The following is a 19,313-nucleotide window of genomic DNA, read 5'->3' on the forward strand; positions in this document are numbered from 1 at the left end:
TGTTTAATTTTTGATACCACATTATGTTGTGAGTTTCTGGTGTTTCATCTTATTACTTCTCATGAGGAATAACTTTAATAAAATTTTTGTACTTTCCTGTGCTATTTGGAAAGTGTTTGCATTAATTCCTTGTGCAGTCTAAAGTGTGACCTATCAGTTTCAAGTGCTGCTTCCCTCATAAGCTGTAAAGGGTAATTGTGTTGCTAAATACCTGTTGCATTTAATCTCAAGAATGTCAATTTAAATGAGTTTGCAAAGTGCATTAAGATCTTTTACAATATGGACTCAAAAAGTCAAATTCATTGCTGGTATAAGATGAGCACCATCAACTAAAATTGCATTGGTTTCTGCCAAAATTCCACCCCATTTCAGTGTATTGTAGTCAACCTTAGTTTCTTAGGAAAAGCTGGTAGCAAATTTTGAGGTTACTGTTGGCAATTAATTGGTTCAATACTAAGTTCTTTTGTCACTGTAATTTTAAAGCATAAGGAACAGCAGTGATGCTATAGACATAATTATTTGTCATCTTTTACTGCTTTCTTCTTTTCAAGCCATTGACAAATCTTCTTGATCTGCTGAGATGCTTTTAGCTTTTCTTGCTTTGAAACTCATAGACATGAAAGTTATTTTTATTAAAAATGTCATATTCATATACTTGTTAAAGGGAGTAGAGTTTAAAATTAGTAAACAAGGTCTGACTGAGACTGATACTTTATATTTGCTGCTTCAGCCTTGCTTCCAGTTTCTGTCCTTAACCTGAAAATCAAAATGTGATAGAAATGACCACATGCATAGAGAAATATCTCCAGGGTAGATCAGGGCAGTCCAGATCCCTGGAGTACACCAGGGTGCTGGGGGATTGTGTTGTATCCACAGCACCACTCCACCTCTCCATCTACATGCACACAAACTGCATTGGGGTTTTTTGTGTCCCAGCAGAGACAGCAGCAGGAGCTACAGTTCTTCCTTGAGTTTATACCAAAGCAGTGGTAATCCTCATTAGAGAGTGTTTTACAGGATCAGCAGTGTCCTACTTTCTTTGAAATACCTACCTATGAACAGTTGCTGTCCCTCACAACCGTTCCTGGACATCACCAGGAGCCTCTTGTCTCCTACACCTGTGTATTGTTTACTCTCTTACTCCTCCTCTGCCCTTGATGCTCAGCTAGGCTTGTTTCCAAACCAATTACATGTTTTGTCATGTAGAAATAGCACCTTCTGTACATTGAGCTGTATCCCAGATTTCATAGGAGGATGTTTTTGCTATTGGTTTTAGAGATCCACTCCTGAGATAACTCCTACTCAAGGAGCTGCTTTGAAAATATGCTAAAAATTGCCTTTGCTGATCACTTACACCCAGCTGTGGTTTGACCCACAAATGTATTTTGGTAAGAAGATTTAATTCTCTGTGAGATCCTTTTGTACCTTCATCAAGCTCTGGATTGTCACAGAAGTGTCTCTGAAAGATGATGTGTTTCATGAAGCAGCTCTGCAGCCCATTTTTGCTGGGGCAGGCAGAGTTCCTCCTCAGGACTACTCACAAGGGGGATGGCTTGGCATAAAGCCAGAGGTGCTGAGATTCTTGGAATATTCCATGAAGAAACATGGAGAGATGCTTCAGACTGAGTTAACTGGAGTGGTCTTATTTAGGTGCTTTAACTCATTTTACAGAAACCAAAATACTCATTTCAGTGCCAAGTTGTTATAGAAGGACTACATTTGCTTCATGCCCCGCTGAGAGATGCTGGCAGGAGCTATTATCAAAGACTCCTTTTCCCCTTAGTCATTTAATAGTAGCAGCTTCTCTTTTATTCTGTGCTCTCTGAGAGCAGAATAGGAAGTGATAATCTCCTTGGAATACAGCAGACACCTGTTTGATAAGTGGTAATTGCATTATTCCTGGAGGATTATCACAGTGGTGCTTGTTTCTTTGTAATGAAGCTCCACTATTATAAGCAGAGCAGAACTTCACTAGAAGATACACATTCCAGGTAAGGGAAACAGAAAATAGGAAACAATCATCCTTTTTAGAAGCTCATTTTTAGAAGTCAGTAGCACTGTGTTTTCAAGAGCTAACATTGAAAAAATCCAATGCCTCAGAAAATGATATCCATGAAGAAGAGGCAGCATAAAAATCCTATCAGTGTTTGAAGCATTTTTTGGAAGCAGTTCTGCTAGCACAACTGCTTGAACTGTGCCAAGGAATTATATAGTGCTGGAAACATATCAGGCACTTCTCTGCCATCCAAAGTGTTGTACAATGTTGTGAAGTAAATGGCATCCCACCATAGACCAGAAACGTGCCAAGCATTTGGCTGATACTCTTTGTGAATGCAAAGCAGTTCCCAAGGTGTATCTGTGAATATCCGTGGGCAATATATGCTGTGAATGAATTGTTGTTAGTTTATACTGTTTATGATTTTTTTTTGTTCCTGAGCTTAAAAAACTGGTAATGGTTTTGTGTCTCTTCTGAATAGCGAAAAATAAATGGTTTGAGATCAGACTCAGTAAAAACAAGTATTATACTGTCTATATTCTATGGCAGTTGCATAGTTGCATAAAGAAAATACCAGAAATTTAACAGACTCTGTTGGAACATAAAAGCAAGCAAATAAAACAGGACAATTTTGAGGAAAGGATATATAGCAAGACAAGTTAGAACTCTATTGAGTGTTTTTGCAGTTGTTATGAGTCTGAATCCATGTTAAGTGCAGCGGAATTTTTGATGTTAGAATATCAAAAGTAAGACTACACAGTACCACAAAACACTATAACCAGACTTTAAAGCATGTGGTCATCCACAGAGAACTGATGGATGAGTGGACACTGACCCTTTCCCATGTTTTCAGGTGCTAGAGGCATTCTTGTTCTTTTTTTTAATTGACCTTTTCTTTTCTTTACCTTGATCCCTCTCTCGATGGATGCTTTGACTCCTGGTATTTGTTGTTACCCAAAGACAGTCTCTCTTTAGCTTAGGAAAGGTTGGGAATCCCAGTTTATCTATGAACAACACTCTGTTAGTTGTAATTTATCTTGGTTTAGTTAGAGAATTGTTTTTTTCAGTTCCAGAGACCTTCAGGAATGTACAGTGAGTTATGACCTATTCCCAGGCATGTGTGTTTTATAGATCAGTTCACACAGGTGTACTTATTAATAAACTCACTGGACCAATTTACATGCCTGAGTTTTAACCACTGAGTAATTAGCGAAAGCATTGCTGAGGAACTGGAAATTTGGGAAATGTGTCATTATTTGCATATCAGTATAAAGCAATTACTAAATTAAAGAGTGCACGTTGTGACAAACATGAAGCTCCTTTACTGTTGCTTTGTCAGTGCACATTAACATCAACTTGATGTGAAAGCCTGGCTTTCTCTGCATGAACTAAAAATCCTAAGGCAGAAGTACACAATGAATCACCCAGAGTTTGGAGGCTAGCACGCTGAATTGCCTTGGGGTTCAGACTGAGGAAAGAAAAAACTCATGTAAAAGACCATTGAGAAAACGTATCAGTGGAAAGTAATTAACTCAAGATCCACAATTAGCCTCATGGTCTATACTTAACTGTGTTCCAGGTCTTTCAGCGTTTATTTAATTCTGTTACCCTGTGTTTCAAGTAGCTGCAAATGGCTTGGCAGATTTTTCATCCTTTTTAATATTTACAGTTTTTGTCTAACAAGAAGAATGAGCTCTGTAAGTGATCATGGGTATTTATTTCAGTCTCTCAAGTATATTTCTTTTTTAGCAGAATCCGTTGTACGAGGAAATATTATTTTCTTTGTGTTTCCTTTAAATATATTTGTGGTTTGAAGCAACATTAAGTACTACAGTAGCTGTCCTTCTGCTTTAATTCCTAATTTGCCTAACTAGGCTCAGTCAAATGAGAAATAATCAAAACCAAGGATAATTTTCATTCAGCCAGCAAACGAGAGGGGTAGATGCACAGTAACACGGCTGGTGATTAACAGGGCCCGTAGCAAAAATTGGCATGTGTGTTCAACCAGCACACCAGGGCTGGGTGTTCCCAGAGCACCAGGCACCACTTTTTCTCAAGCTCACAAGAATCCCGTTGTGTTTTGTGGAGCTGTTGTGTTTGGGGGTTGCTGCTGCAGTGCCAGCATCCCTCGCCCGGTGTCTGAAGGACTCGAGTGGCCTCCTCACTGTGCCTTGGGTCTCCTCCAGCCTCCCACACCATCCTGGAGATGATTCCAGAGCTGCTTCACCATACTTCTGCCCTCAGCACATGTAAAGATCTGCCAGCATTGTGCCTTCCCACTGCAGCAAAATAAAATACATTTGCAGCAGCCTTTTGGAATTTTGGAGAATTAACACAGCAGTCTCTTAATCCTAATCTAAATAATTTATCAAATTTTAAAACATAAGTAATAGCTCAGACACTTTTTTCCCCTTCAGTTCAGAGCTCTTTGAACTTTTGGGTTCTGTGTTTTAACTCTATAGCATTCCTTTGTGATTTTAAGCTTCATTATAGTTCAGAGATCTACCATGGGAACATGACTTAAATCCTTGGAATGAATTTCCTACAACCTGTGTTGACAGGTTTAAATTACGTACTCTGACACTGTTCTTGTGGCTGGATTAGAAACTTTTTTTCAAGTTAAACCTGCGATAAGTAATTGTCACAGCGCTCTGGCACAATGCTAATGTGAAGTGACGTGTCCAAACTGGCCTCAGTAACATGAAGAACCCTAACAGGTGTGAGGGGTGGATCTTCCCATGGGCCCTGCTGAACTTCTAACAGGGGAAAAATAGTAGAAAAAGTGAAATGAACCTTGAATAAAGCTGTCAGCAGTAATTATCTCAACACCACTTTGTGAGGAGTTAAAATAAGCATTACTGATTTATAACCTGAACGCACTCCACACTAGAGATGTTTTTTTCATCCAGTTAGTGTTTAAAATGAAACGTTGAATACCTGTCAAGATTTTTTTCTTCTTATTGGAGATGCAGAATGAAAATGAAGTTATTTTCCAGAGGAAGTTAATTTCAAGGGCTGTCAAATTTTTTAACTCTTCTGTTCACTTTCATATTTGTGCAATAGTTTAATAAAATAAACAAACCTCAAGCATATTTGACTGTTTTTCCCAGCTAATGATATTTGATGTCAAAAGACAAAGTGGCTAATGTGGAATTACACCCACTTTTTATTGTTATTCAAGAGGTTACATGGCAGTAGATGAGCTTTGGGTGTTTGAATTTTTTTTTTTTTTTAATGCTATGTACTGAACTTGGATAACAATGTCTAGTTGAGCAGTACAGACTGAGGAGAGCCCTTCAGTTCTGGGTAGTAAACCTTTCTGAGTCAATTAATTGCATAGTACAAAAAAGCAGTTGTTTCAGTCAATTAAAAGAATGTATTTAATAGATTTGCTTTTTGAATTGCAGTGTACCTTCGTTTTACATTGGGGTACTTGCTCTTTGTTGGTGTGATAGCACTTCTTTTATGTATACTATGTATTTCCATACGGACAGAAGTAGTTTTACAATGTGTTACGATTGGAAAAATACTTGCTAACTTTTGAGAAAAAACAAGCCAAAGAAGAAACATTAATTCACACAAAATTTTTAATCTCCTGGAGCTTTAAACATAACTTTTAAAAATGAACATGCAGAAATTCTTAAATCATGTATCACTTTGCCTTTGTGAGATTATACATTGACAAGTCGATAAGTTATTTATTGAATATAGACAGTGAGAAGTGATGGGTTTGGAAGTACTGACCACCTGTTTGTTCCCAAGGAATTCAGTGAGGGTTTGTCTGAGCATAGCAGGCTGCCCACACATTGCTGGTAATGCTTGGTTAAACACCAGGATCTTCAGCCATGGCAAGAACAAGCTCATATGAAAACTCTCTCATGTCATAAATTTTTCTTGAAATGACGAGTCTTTGAGTATCCTCATAAATGGCATGAGTTGCTTGGGAGTCCACCACCTCCTTCTTGCATGGATTGCTTTCTCTGTTTGGATCTCCAGCCAGGAAATTGTGGAGCAATCTGATAATCTCTGGAGAACTGCAGAAAATTGTCAGAGTTCCTACACTCTTATCCCCCTTACTTCAATATTCACATGCAAGGATTATGCTGAATGCACTTAGAAACCACAATTTTATTCAGCCGTTTGTTTAATGAAAAACTTCCTACTCTTGTATTTCAAAAGCGAAAACAAAACTTCACTCACTTGCTCTGCCTCAACCCCTGTACTGTACATTTGGATTTTTCCTATATGCCACGTTAATTGCTATATCCTGTCCACCATACAGATATTCCTTGCTTTTCCTTACTTCTTCAGTCTTGGAAAGGATAGATCACAAAAGGGAAATGGAAATGTGAGTGAGCCTCAGCTGTGGGGCAGCCTGACTAATCTAGCTCTGATGGTACACAGCAAGAAGAATAACTTATTTTCTAGGTGTTCCAACTAGATTGGTTTATCATTAGTTTTGTCTTCTTACCTTACCTGCTGTCAGTGCACTTAGGCAGTGAAAGCATTTGATCTCTAAAATATCTTGTATCCAAGTCCATCTATTAATATCATGTACATAGAACATTTGATAGAAAAACAAGAACAGAAATGTTCCTTCTAGAGTTTTTTTTCCTTTTCAGAGTTTTTGTTCCTTCTCAAACTTCATATAGTTGTGTTCAAAATACAACTTTTTTTCCTGTATCTTCAAGAAAATCAATCCATCCACCCATCCATCTGATAAATTTGCATTTATCATACTCAGTAAATTTGTTTATGCTATAATAAAAGGTCACATAACAGAATAGTAAATTTAATATGAAAATTGAAATGCTTGATAATGCTCCTTGCTCAGCCCTCTATCCTTATCCCTTCTCTTACCTGATGAGAGGAAAAAAAGCATCATAGTAATTAATCCAATGAGAAAAAGGATCAAATTATGGGAATGAAATTTTCACAGAGGAGATACCTGCCAGTCATTGAGTATTTTGCTATTGGCACCTCTCTGAAGTTATTATGAATAATTGTGTGTTATGAAATGTACTTGGTCATGTGTATTTCTTTATTCTTAAGCCATGTATCAGTGAGTAAATGGAGAAGGTAAGGAACTCTCATTTTGGGCATGGTGAAAGGGCTGTCACATGGAATATTTGAACCAGGATTAGGTTTCAATCCATAGGTAACACTGCATTCATTTCTGATTGAGAATTTTTTGCTGTGATGTATGTGTATTACAAACCCCTATGTGTGCAGTGCAGCCTGCTAAGCAACCTTTAGAAAGAGCCCTTTTTATGGGAGATTTATGGGGGAGAGTCAAGTATCGGAAAACATGTTTTTTATTTTGTACACCAGAATCTTGTTTGCTTACTTTATCTCCGAGTATTAAAAGCAGAAAATAGATTTTTTTTTTCTTTACCTGAACAGAAAATCATGCTTGAGAGTTCCTCTATTTACTTTCCTATTGAAGCAGATTGTATACAGCCAAACATGATACATCTAATACTTCTGTATTAGAAGTTTAGCTATTTGAATAATTGGACTTATTTATAGAAGTTATACAGAAATTACATTTATTTTTTGGATAATTTTATATTAAGGATCCAGAAGGTTTATCCATGGCAAGGTTTTGGTTTTGGCTTGTCATTGTCAGGTAATGCCTGTTGCTTCACTTGCTGTGTGTGCAAGTGAAATCTGGCATCATTTTTAGAATCTTCTCCTTTGTGTATGGATCAAGTAATCTCTGAATTTCTGTCTGATGCTTTGTAAGATTTACAGTTTGACCTTTAAATTTCTGAGAACAAATTATCAAGAATCTCTACTTTATGCCAAAAAATGGTGCTAGAAAATACTTTGTCATGGAAACATACCTCTCCAGTGAGTTGGAAAGAATTTTTCATTTGAGTAGTTTGAAAATAAAATTACCTCTTTACAGTGACTGAAACAGTTTCTCCTTTTCAGTGGTCTTTTAAAGAGCCAAAAGCTGTTTTCTTTAAAATTGACAAGTACTGGGTAATACAGCTGAAGGTTCCATTTAATAACTTGCCCCGATTAACAGGTAAGTGTCTGTATGTTCAGATAGGTGCATTAATGTACATTAAAGCAAATCAGAGTGCCTACACACTCCAAAACCTCAAAACCCTCATTGCTCTTTTAACACTCAAAACTTAACAAAGAGCACAACATAAACCAGTATTCCTATCTTCCTTAAACTTTATACTTGCTTGTTCTGAATAGTTCTTGTTTACAAAAAGCTTTATCACTTTGCAGAGATGGGATCCCTGGATGGCAAGTATCCTGTGAATAGCACAAGTTCTCAATAACTGAGGATGAAGAAGAATGTCCTGTTCTTTACAGATTATTGCCTTAAGCTGGACACTTTGGGTGTCCCAGCTATATTCTATATTAGCTATATTAGCAAGCTTTTACAGCTTCCTTCACTTGCCTCATTAGGTATGGTTGCCATTCAAATCTCTCTTGAGATGCTGTTTTTCAACATCTGTGTGGCTGAACATGAGGAAGGTCAATTTGTCATATCCAATTACTCCTTTCCTGATGCAGTCCACTGAGCTTATAATTTTTGTATCAGCATTTCTCAGTGGAGTGAGTTCTGCAGCTGGAGTTCTCTGCTGATACCGTTCCTTCACGTTCCTTCTACTGTTTATCTTTTTCCACATCTTCAGCATCTTGATTAAATATCTCTGGACTGGTACAAGAGACTGAGTTTGCTCCTTCATTTGTAATGTCAGAAGTCTTCACGAGTGGGAATTAAGTTGTGCCAACAAACTCTTTCTAGAAGATACAAAGTTTTGAGCTTACGGGCTTGTAATTTTTCCTATTATTCTGAGCATGAGATGGCAGCACTCTGGAATTACATGTTCTCAATGATTTCATTCTCTCCTGCAGACATATTTGTATCATGAAATATTGGGGGGAAAATAGTGGGTTTATATTGTTCTGAATTATATTTATAGAAGCTTCTACATAAAACTAATATAACATGAAGAATAATTTATTGTTTAAAGCATCTGGTCTCACTCCAGATTTGGCAAATATTTCTAGGTTAATCTGGGAGGTTGACAAGAATCCTGCATGTTTGGATCAGAAAAGATGTTGCTTAAGTTTATCCCTCAATTGCTAATGCTGGCAATTGAAAAACAAATCATCTCACACTGAGCATTTGCAAATAGTATTAGTGTCTTAGAGTTGGAAAGCACAAGTGAGCACCAGACTATTTCTTTCCTCTCTAAAATGTTAGATTTTATAGTGATCTTTCTCTTAGTAGTTAAAATCTATTTAAAGTAACCTTTTGTGTGCATTTTGTCCAGCTTGCACCATTACCGCTTTGAATCCTAGAGCTATTGAATCAATTTAGATTGTTTCCTAAAAGGAGACTCTCCTGCTGCCACTCTCCCTGAAATGTTTGAAATCTTGAATTTTATTTTCCTTCTCCTTAAAAGCTATAGGAAACCAAATAGGAGACTATTTAAACTTTAAATAAGCACAAGCAGTGTCTACACAGTGTTGAACAAAAGGTCTGGCTCTGGAGTTACTTTTTGCAAGTAATTTTCTTTATTTCTGATTTTGTTTCACTTTCCATCTCATGTACCTTTCAGTTCTGAGACAGTTTGATTTGCACAAGCATAGGTTCCCTGCCTAAAAAAAGAGTGATCTTATTTATTTTTGCTTTAGTGTATTATTTCTCTTATAACCTATACCTAGCTTGTCATTCACTCACAAGTCCTGCAAATGCATTTTCAGTTTCTTTTCCTGTGCATGTGTGTCGGAACTCAAAATGTCCCTCAGACATTTTTAGAGGTTCCAGGCCTTGGTCAGAAGCATTTTAGACCCTGGCAAGCAGCTGAAAACAGCTGTGATCTTGAGTTTGAACCATGGAATGAATTACCAACTTTAAAGGTGGAACAAGCGGTCACAGAGGGTTAGGTGGAGGTGGTATAGTAAAAGTAGTCACAAATTAGAGGGTAAAATTTTTTAGTATTGTACAGGGGGGTTTTAACACCTGTACAGGGGGGTTTTACTTTGTACAGGGGGGTCAGGAGTTCTAAGATGGAGGAAAGTGGGCCTGAACCTGTTCTTCCTCCTTCTTCTTCCTTACCTCCATGTTCTTGGTGATGTTGGCATTTTTCTATTGGTTTAGGCTAGGGACACACTATTCAACGTAGATGATAGATATTGGCACATTATTGTAAATATAGTACACGTAATTTCTGGTATATAATGTTTGTACCATCCCACTGAGGGGCAGAGCCCCGCACGCTGCCCTGCAGGACAGAGCTGCGGCAGGGCAGCAGAACATGTTATAGATAAGCAAAAATAAACAACCTTGAAACCAGCACAGACGAACTATGGCTTCTTCTTTGGCAACGGGGCAGGAAGACAGAGACTTTCTACAATCTCGGAATCACCAATACCCACAGATTCCGACACATGTGGAAGCCATCCCATTACATTTTGGTACCCACATAGTGGTGACTTTCATGTAAAAAAAGGAAAATTCCAAAAAGTGACTGACTTTTGTGGGTTTTTTTCACAGCCAGATGGGCTCATAAGCTAGAGAATGTGGGTAATCAGGTACTCAGGCTACAAACCAGCTTTTTCAGTTATGGGGTTGGTATAAAGGTTTTGTCCATTCCCTGAATGTGGCTGAAACACAATGATATTTTATTGCAATGATAATGTTCTGCATCTCTGTTTGGGAGGGGGCAGGTGCAGTATTCAGAAAGAAAAACCTCTCCTACATCTACAGTTCTTGCCACTGAGAAACTTCAGTGGTGTTCCAAGAGTTTGTTGAGCTGCCTGGAAAACAATCTTTTGCTTAATCTTGGTGTTTTTATGATTTCCAAAATAAAGCTTGAGCTTTTGTGTGCTAGAGTCTTTCTTTGCAATATAGCTCTCTGTCTTTGAATGAAGATAACTTTTTTCTAGAAAAATGTTGATGTCACTAGTTTACTTTGGAATGAAGGCAGAGCTGCTATTTCTTTTCCAAAAACAAAAAACTTCTCAGAAAGGGAAAGAAAACAAAAAGCAAAGGGAAGGGTGATTTCTCACACCAGTGTGCACAAACCACCAACATTCCAGCAACTGTCTGGAGAGTAGGATGAAACAGGCTCTGATGTGGAACCCCTTCTGCTGTTAGCTCGTGTTTGAGAGACGCTTTGACACTATAATATAGGGTTGCAAATTGGAATTGCAACACCCTGCAATTGGGCCAAGTGATGAAGCAGCACAATAACTGCCTGCTTGATCTTACCACTCTCTCTTTAATGTGCATGTAAAAGATACCGGGAGCCTTTCCAGGCATCTGTCAGGGGATTTGATGCTGTGAGAGAGGGAACTGTGGGCTGTGTGTGGTTAATGTGGGTGTTTGTGTGTTTTACCAGCATTTCATATGGTGTGATAACTACAGGGCAAAGTTTCAGTTTATAACAGTTGGGTTTTGTTTATTATTAAAAGCTTATAAAAATAATAATTGAAATGGTGGATTATGGCAGAGAATGCAGTTCTTATGCTCTTGTCACTGGAGTTTCATGGGTAATTGGTCTAGACCTGTGCGTCGTCTTTAATATTTCATTTACTCCAGAGTATTATAACTCACTTCCTTTAAGGTGATTGCTGGGCTTTTTACACAGCTAAACTTGTGTTTAACCTTGCTGTGAGAATGTGACAGTAGGCTAGTTCAGACAGGTTAACATTCATTTGGTAACCAGCCTGCTTAATCAGCCTGCTTCAACCTGCAGCAAATTAAATCTCTGTGAGTTCTAGCAGACAAGTGAGAAAGTCGCTCTGAATTATGTATAAAAAATAAATGGGGTATTTTCAGTGCTCGTGGCAGTAAATGAAATTTAAGGCTTATGGTTTATTCTTGGATTTTTGTTGAGAATGCTTGAAATGTATTTTACCTTAATGTTTTTACAGTTCAATTAGGAGAGTGCTATATTTCTGAAATGTATAATGTAAATATTTTGTTCTGTGCCCTGCAAAAATACTAATAAGTTTTACAGGATGTAGGTGTTTTTCTGTTCTCTCTGTGCTTCATCTGAAGGAACCATTAGAAAAGAAGTTTTAAACATACAACCAGCACTACCCCACATCACTGAAATTTGCATAGCATTAAATACTTTGTCACTGCCAAAGCCAATCAATTTATTTAAGAGCTACTCACATTGTAAAATCGGTCCAGATAGGTCTTAGGTGCTTCTGAAATTGCTGTTTGTGGTCATCAAGCTTGCTTCTCCTGGGCTGATGTGCTCTCCAGAAGAGGCAGGAGGCTGGGCAGAAGCTTTAAATTCAGGGATGGCACAGGTGGTTTTGGTCACAGAGTGGCCAGATAAGTGTATTTTTAAATGCAATATAGGACCAGATTTTCAAATATTATTGCTGTGTGTTTGCAGGCATCATAATAACTTTGTCTTTCAAATGATAGTTGCATTTTTCTGTTGGTAGTTCTTAAAATTGAGATATAGGCATACAGCAAAGGGCAGAAGTGCTGTTTCTGTTGGCACTGGCTGCTGATCATCCATCCTGTGGACTGTGCTGAGTGCAGTGTCACTAGTTTGGGCTGTGTGTCTTTGTTCTTATGAGGAACATGGTGTGCATTGACATCTAAAATGACCAAAAAGGAGATAAAATATATTTTTTAAGTTGCCAATGTGATTGTGTTATTGCAATGTCTGCTGATAAACAGATCTTTCAAAACATAATTTTTTTCAAGATGATTCAAATGTTTTTAATTACTTGTGTCAGTACTTTGCATCTTTAACAATTGTTTCTTGATTAGCAAAAAAACCAACATTTGCATAGCATAGGACCATAAAGTTGCCATGTGCAGTAACATTTCAAACTTCAGTACTGCTTCAGGAGAAAAGAACAACTCAAGGCCCTTTGGAGTTTGCAGTTCCATGGAATTTGTTTTGATACTCTGTGCATACACCTCAGTGAAACTCCACTGAAGTTTCCTTGAATATTTTAATGTAAGGAATCATTTTAGTTTTACAGGCTTCTTAATATGTGTTTAAATAATGTATCTTTAATTTGAATCTCTAACAACCTTAAACCCTCTCCTCAACCTTTGACTGAGACTGTGGCTTTAATGGAGAATCACTGCTTGCCTTGTAGATGACTTTAGCTGTGTCAGGAGTGACTTTTCCTTGCCATCGACTCACAGTTGGAAGGAGATCTTCACCTGTACAAACAAGGGAGCAGTCAGAGGAGGTAAGGACATCTCCTTTGTGTTACCAGTCTGCCCTAGGAGCAGGCAGGGACACCTCAGGGTGCAGTGGTCACCATCCCTTTTGTGGTGGTAAGTCAATGAGATTGCATCTTACAACAATCCATTTACAGTTCCTGCAATTGTGACAAAGTGAGGAACTGGGCAAAGGAGTCATTGAAGATAAAGAGGAAAAACAAAGCAAGCAAACCCTAGCAAAACATCTGACTGTGGGAGATGAGACCTCATCTCCTTGCACTAAAATTTTGATTTTTCTCCTTTATATGGGTATTCCAAATACCAATATAAAAGCCACCATTATGTAGCTTTTCTCCCTTTTTCTTATGCAGTTAGACCAGCTCTGGTACTATTAGATGGAAAAACAGCATTAAATTTGGATAAAATTTGCTTAACTATGTTTATGCAGAGATTCTTTAATAATGCATTTTGTCACATAATATTGCTCTCAACCAGACTTCTATTAAAAATTACCTTTGAAAATGCTGTATAAAATAGTAAATTAAACTGTAGTATATTATGTGTATTTGTCACTATATGTGTGTTTTGTATTTCACTGAAAATGTCTGAAAAGAAGCTTACAGTGGATTTTGGCTTTTGTTTTTATACAGCAATGCACTGATGTTCATATGGTTAGTGATAGTGATGGAGATGACTTTGAAGATGCTACTGAGTTTGGAGTTGATGATGGAGAAATGTTTGGAGTAGCTTCATCTGCCTTGAGGAAATCACCAATGAGTAAGAGTTACAATTTACTGGAGCTTGTACAGCAGTGGCGAAAGCAGAGAGGTGGGAGGCGTCTGCAGAATTAGAAACTGGAAAGTATTTTTTGATAGGAATGGTAGAATTGTTTGAATGACATGTCTCATGGATGTATCAAAGGAAAATACTGCATACATAACTGGCAACTATAAAAACACCTTTCCATAGAGGGAAATTTTTAACATTGAAACTGAAGAATAATAATTGAACTTAAAATAGATGAGTAACAAATAAGGTCAGAGAAATTGCGATCTCTATCCAAATGCACCTGTAGATAACTAGATTTCCACTTCCCTGTTTTGAAAATTCTACAGATTCTGTTTTTGATTGTTTTAGTCATTATGCTAATCAAATTTCTCAGTGATTATTTGCCCTTGAATTATGAAAAAAAATTGAACAGGAGCAGTCAGTTACCTCCTACAAGCAATTCTTGCATACTCTTTATTTACTTTAGGCTTACCTTAGAGTTACTTCATTAGAGGTTTTTTAATATGGAAGGAATAATATGGAAAACGCTTTAACATTTTCAATAGGGAGGGTTGAGCCTTTCAAGCCTTAAAGAAAGTCCAGAGTACAAATTCTAAGCAAGTGATATATCACATTACACTGGACCTGAGGATTTTACTGTTAGGAAAACCTGAATATATTCATGACACCCTCTGGAAATTTCTTGTCTTTTGAAAGGTTCATAGTCTGTCATGAAGTTTATGTGGTTTCTTGGTAACACTTGAGTAGGCTGGGAACATGAAATACCTGTGAAGTGAATGTGTTTGCATATTACAACCTGTTTCCATAGAGTTGCATTTCTTTTTTTTTTTTCCCCATTTTTTAAGTGCCAGAAAATGCTGAAAATGAAGGAGATGCCTTATTACAATTTACAGCAGAGTTTTCTTCAAGGTAAGCTTAGCCTGCTAACTGTGCAATTTTTATTACAAACTCAGTTAAAGTTAGTAAATAATGAAAGTAAGAATAAACCAAGTTACATGTTTTCTTGTGAGATCATAGCGTATTTTGACATCCTAATCTAATTTAATTCTAACTCTGCTGCTAGAACTGCTTCTGAAATAAAATTATTTCTCAGCCTAAACTGGAGTGGTTGATTCTTGTCTTATTTATCTTTGCCACCATGTAGTACCATTACCTAATTATGTAAAAGACCAGAAGGATGAGAAAGACTGGTTATGTATGATAATTTTATTATGATATGCAGGAACAGAAAAGCTGAAATTTATTAATACTGAAAAATAAATGCATAGTTGCTGTAAGAGTTTTCACAATAACAAAGTGGTTGGGTAAATATTGACTTATAAAAAACAGAGGTATTCTGGATTTTTTAAAAACTTTATACTACCAAATCATGCACTGTTAAACAGTTGCTTGTTTCATTGAATAGGTAGAAGCTGCAAAGTAATGCAAAGTATATGTGCCTTCTGCTTTCACTCCTGTGATGATATATTCCTTTATGTGTGTGAGATACATTAATGTGTAATAGAAGAATGGCCTTCAATTCATCTTTAAGAATATAATAAAGAGAAGAAAGAATTTGAAAATTTAATAGAAATTTTATAGAAAATTGTGTAGAACTTAAGGTATCTACATGTGTAAACAGAATGTTTTTATGATCAAATTTGTAAGGTAGTAGTTCATTACTTTTGAGTTTTTCAATGTCAGAAAACAAATAGGTCCTAAATATTTTCTTTCTTTAGAAGAGTAGTACTCATCTTTCTAAAGATTTAGCCAGTGCATCATATTTGCAGAATATATGAAAATGTAGAATATTGAAATTACTTGATTTTGGCCTTTTTTATTAATTGGAAATTTTATCTCAAATAGATATGGTGACTGCCATCCTGTTTATTTTATTGGATCATTAGAGGCTGCTTTTCAAGAAGCCTTCTATGGGAAAGCTAGAGATGTAAGTGTGTATTAAACCTACTTATTTAAAATAGTGGGGGAATGGAAATCACCTTAAGGGTTTCATCTTGATTTTTGAAAAGCTGAACTACATTTTGGAGTTATTTTGCTTCTGTTGTTTGAGAAGAGTTGCACTAATTCAGTTGACTGACTAAAATACTTACCTTGGTGGTTGCTGAAGTTGCAGTGAATAACTGTGTTTTCTAATCATTCAGGCTGTATTTTTACTGGAGTTCTTTAGTTGTCAAATCTACTCATTTTCTTTTCCCCTCCTCCCTTTTCTTCCTGAAATAATGGTGTCCTAGCACCAGATAACCCTGCCTGTGAGCCTTATGCTTGACAAGCTCACTGTTGCATGTTGGTAACTCCTTTGAAGAATGGCTAATGAAATTGTAAATTTAAATTGGAAGCTCTCTCAAATACAGTGTGCCTTTTTTCCCCCTTTGTACAGCCTTTATCTGCCAAGTAAGTTCCAGTACTAAGGTTTGGTTGTTTACTTTTTCTGTACATCCAACCAGGAATCTCAAGTTTCTGTTATTCCACGCACAGTTTTAAAATCAGTATTTTAATAAAATTAGAATGGGGACAGTTTATTTGAGTTTTGGTGACTTGATTCACTAAGGAGAAACCCAAAACCCTGCATAATTAAGCACAGATAAAGCTGAAACACAAACGAGAAAATCATGCTGTTTAAATTTACTTTTTGTTTTCCTGATAGATGTTTAATTTTAAAAGGAAGAATGTAGTTAATCATATTGGAAGGAGCCTCTATTATGTTAGGGGCTGTTCTGATAAGTGTGAGAGTTATAAATGCACACTCTATAGCTGAAGTTGGCACATACTTAACACTAAGTTCAGTGAATATTTTCATGTCTTTGCATAGAGAAAGAAATCCTGTGAATTGAACAAGGAAAGGGTGTGAGTTGGGAAGTTCATTTAGTGTCATGTTATCAGAAATGGTTGACAGTATATCAGTGTAATAGTGGACAAAAGCTCCTAAAGGACTTTCATTAACAGTTTTCTACCTATAAATCTGATATTAATGCAGTGCAGTTACTTCATTTTTTTGTTGCTCAAAGTGCAGTTAGTTTTTTGTTGCTCAAAATACTTCTTGTGCTACTTACATACCACTTTTGAAATTTGCGTCACCTTACATTTTTGATATTTCATTATTTGTTCAGACCAGGTCATCATCACAATAAAACCATTGTGTGTACATATATATATATATATATATGTATGTATGTATATGTATATTTAGGAGACTATTAATTTTTGTTTGCCTTGTTTGAATTCTGAATATTTGAATTCAATATTTTTTCTGAATATTGCCTTATTTTGAAAGCCCTCCCTCCCACCTTTGGAATGGCATTTCTTTTTTTTGTAACATTCTGATTTTAAGCAAAGATATGAGAATGTGGAAATACCATTTATTTTCACTGATTTTCCCCATTACAAAGTAATTTTTCCAGTACTGCCTCCTGGAATTCAGAATTGAGGAAAGGGACACATTATTTCATATTTGTATAATTTAATTTCCTAAAATAATTTAAAAAATATATATCAGTATAAAAAAACCTTTGGAGAAATTGCAACCTGTGTGTCTTGTCTTCTAATTTATACTATGGAGGGCACTTAATTTTACCAGGGCAACAGATGAGCTGCAGGCACCAGCATTCTTCACTTGAAGTGAGAAATTGAGTTCCAAGAGTAAATAAAAACAAGATTGAAGGTTTAAATCCTCTACTAGGCTTTTTGAACTTATATACTCATTAAATGTTTATTGGAGTGGTGGGATTACGAAGGATTTGGGCTGCTTCATCAACTGGTATATACTTAATCACTAAGTAAAACACTACATTTGATAGAGTGTTTCTCACGATGCCACACTCAATCCATCTTAATGAAAAACGCTTCAAACTGATTTAATTTGAGAGCACTTGGCAGCTTGAGTGCTCAGAGATCTTGGCCTTTTCTTGACAAATTCTCAACTCTGTCCAGAGCAGAAGGTGCACTCTGCAGTTCATGGCTACTGAGACAGCCATCAGCTGTGTTTTAAATCTGTACTGTGGATACTTTTTACCTAAATAAAAAAAAAAAAAAAAAAAAAAAGAAAAAGCTCAATGTGTAAAAACATGAAGCTTTTTTCCAGGAATATTTTTATTTGGGTTATTTAAAGAAAATTAACGTATGTCAGAACATGGGTTTTGAATGCAGAATATAAGTTCAATTTCTTTTTACAAAAATAGATTTTTCCTGTTAAATCGCATTGTCATTTCATGTGTTGGAAAGGCTGGTAATTCATAGTTATTTAACAAAATGTTGCTTGAAAAAAGAAATACCTTGTAAAAAAGTTGAGGTGTTTATCTGCTGTGTTTGAGTTGTTAGCCAGTGAAGATTAACATACATGATGGGTATCTTTTAACCTTTGGAGCAACTGCTGCCACAGTTTTACAACAATGCCAGTTTTTGGTAGTAGAGGTGGAATGAAGTCAAATGTGGCTCTGCTTTAAAACCTGTATAATTCTTTACCACAAAAATACAATACCCAAGATATAGAGCCTTGCCTTTAACAGCCAGTGTCCTTGGCCATGAAATTCCCAGCTGCCTCCAGCAGCCTGATAGTTCAGGATATTGTGTATTCATTTCTTATTGTATATATGACAATAAAATATTTTCAGTATTTCTTTTAATGGGGTCAGGAAGAGAAAGAGAGACAGAGGTTTATTAAATCAACAATTAAGCTGGTTTTTGTGAAAGTCTATTGGAAAGAAGAGTTTCCCTGTCAGTAAGTTTCTGAAGAATGGGCTTACTCTTGCTACAGAGCTACTCTGCCACAGGAATTGCTACACCTGATGCCATGGGAGAAATCCTGTAACAGACATTTTTAAACAAGGTGTTTGGGGAAAGTGTTTTTGTTTCTGAAAGCAGTTTGTGGGTGTCTTGTGTTCTGAGGCATCAGAGGGTTTATCCTAACTTATGGTGGTACTGTTATTAATACTGGATTTTAATTGCTATATTGAAGCTTACTGAGTTATATATGTGAGTGATACTGAAGTATTTTCTTTTATTAGAGCTTGAAAACATTTTTATAGGTGGTTGCTACTCTTTTATTGAGAGAAAGAATAAAGACATTGCCTTTGCCTTATCTTTATATATCTCTGTCAGCTCACCTCCTGCTCCTCTCTCAACCTTTCTGTCCACTGACTTTTAATAAATATGTGAAACATCTCTCTTAGCACAGATTGGTATTGTCACCTCAATATATATTCCTGCATTCTGAAAATGAACCGTGTTTTTCTTCTCCTTGAATTCTGTCTTTTAGGTTCAATTTAGAAGCAGCACCATCCCTCTCACATATGGGTTCTTTATTTCCTGAATACCTAGAGCAAAGTGTGCTCCTTCCATGATTTGGTGTGT

General features: G+C 36.5%; 1 protein-coding gene across 1 annotated transcript in view; it reads left to right on the forward strand.

Moving 5' to 3' along the window:
- FAF1 (Fas associated factor 1) overlaps positions 1-19,313 on the forward strand; it is a 154,081-nt gene that overhangs the window by 88,078 nt on the left and 46,690 nt on the right. The window contains exons 10-13 of the mRNA XM_002192970.7: positions 13,109-13,204; positions 13,829-13,955; positions 14,813-14,876; positions 15,813-15,894. Of these exons, the coding sequence (XP_002193006.3) occupies positions 13,109-13,204; positions 13,829-13,955; positions 14,813-14,876; positions 15,813-15,894 (369 nt within the window). The remainder of the gene's footprint in view (positions 1-13,108; positions 13,205-13,828; positions 13,956-14,812; positions 14,877-15,812; positions 15,895-19,313) is intronic.

Source organism: Taeniopygia guttata, chromosome 8 (assembly GCF_048771995.1).
Source record: "Taeniopygia guttata chromosome 8, bTaeGut7.mat, whole genome shotgun sequence".
Classification (NCBI taxonomy): Eukaryota; Metazoa; Chordata; class Aves; order Passeriformes; family Estrildidae; genus Taeniopygia; species Taeniopygia guttata.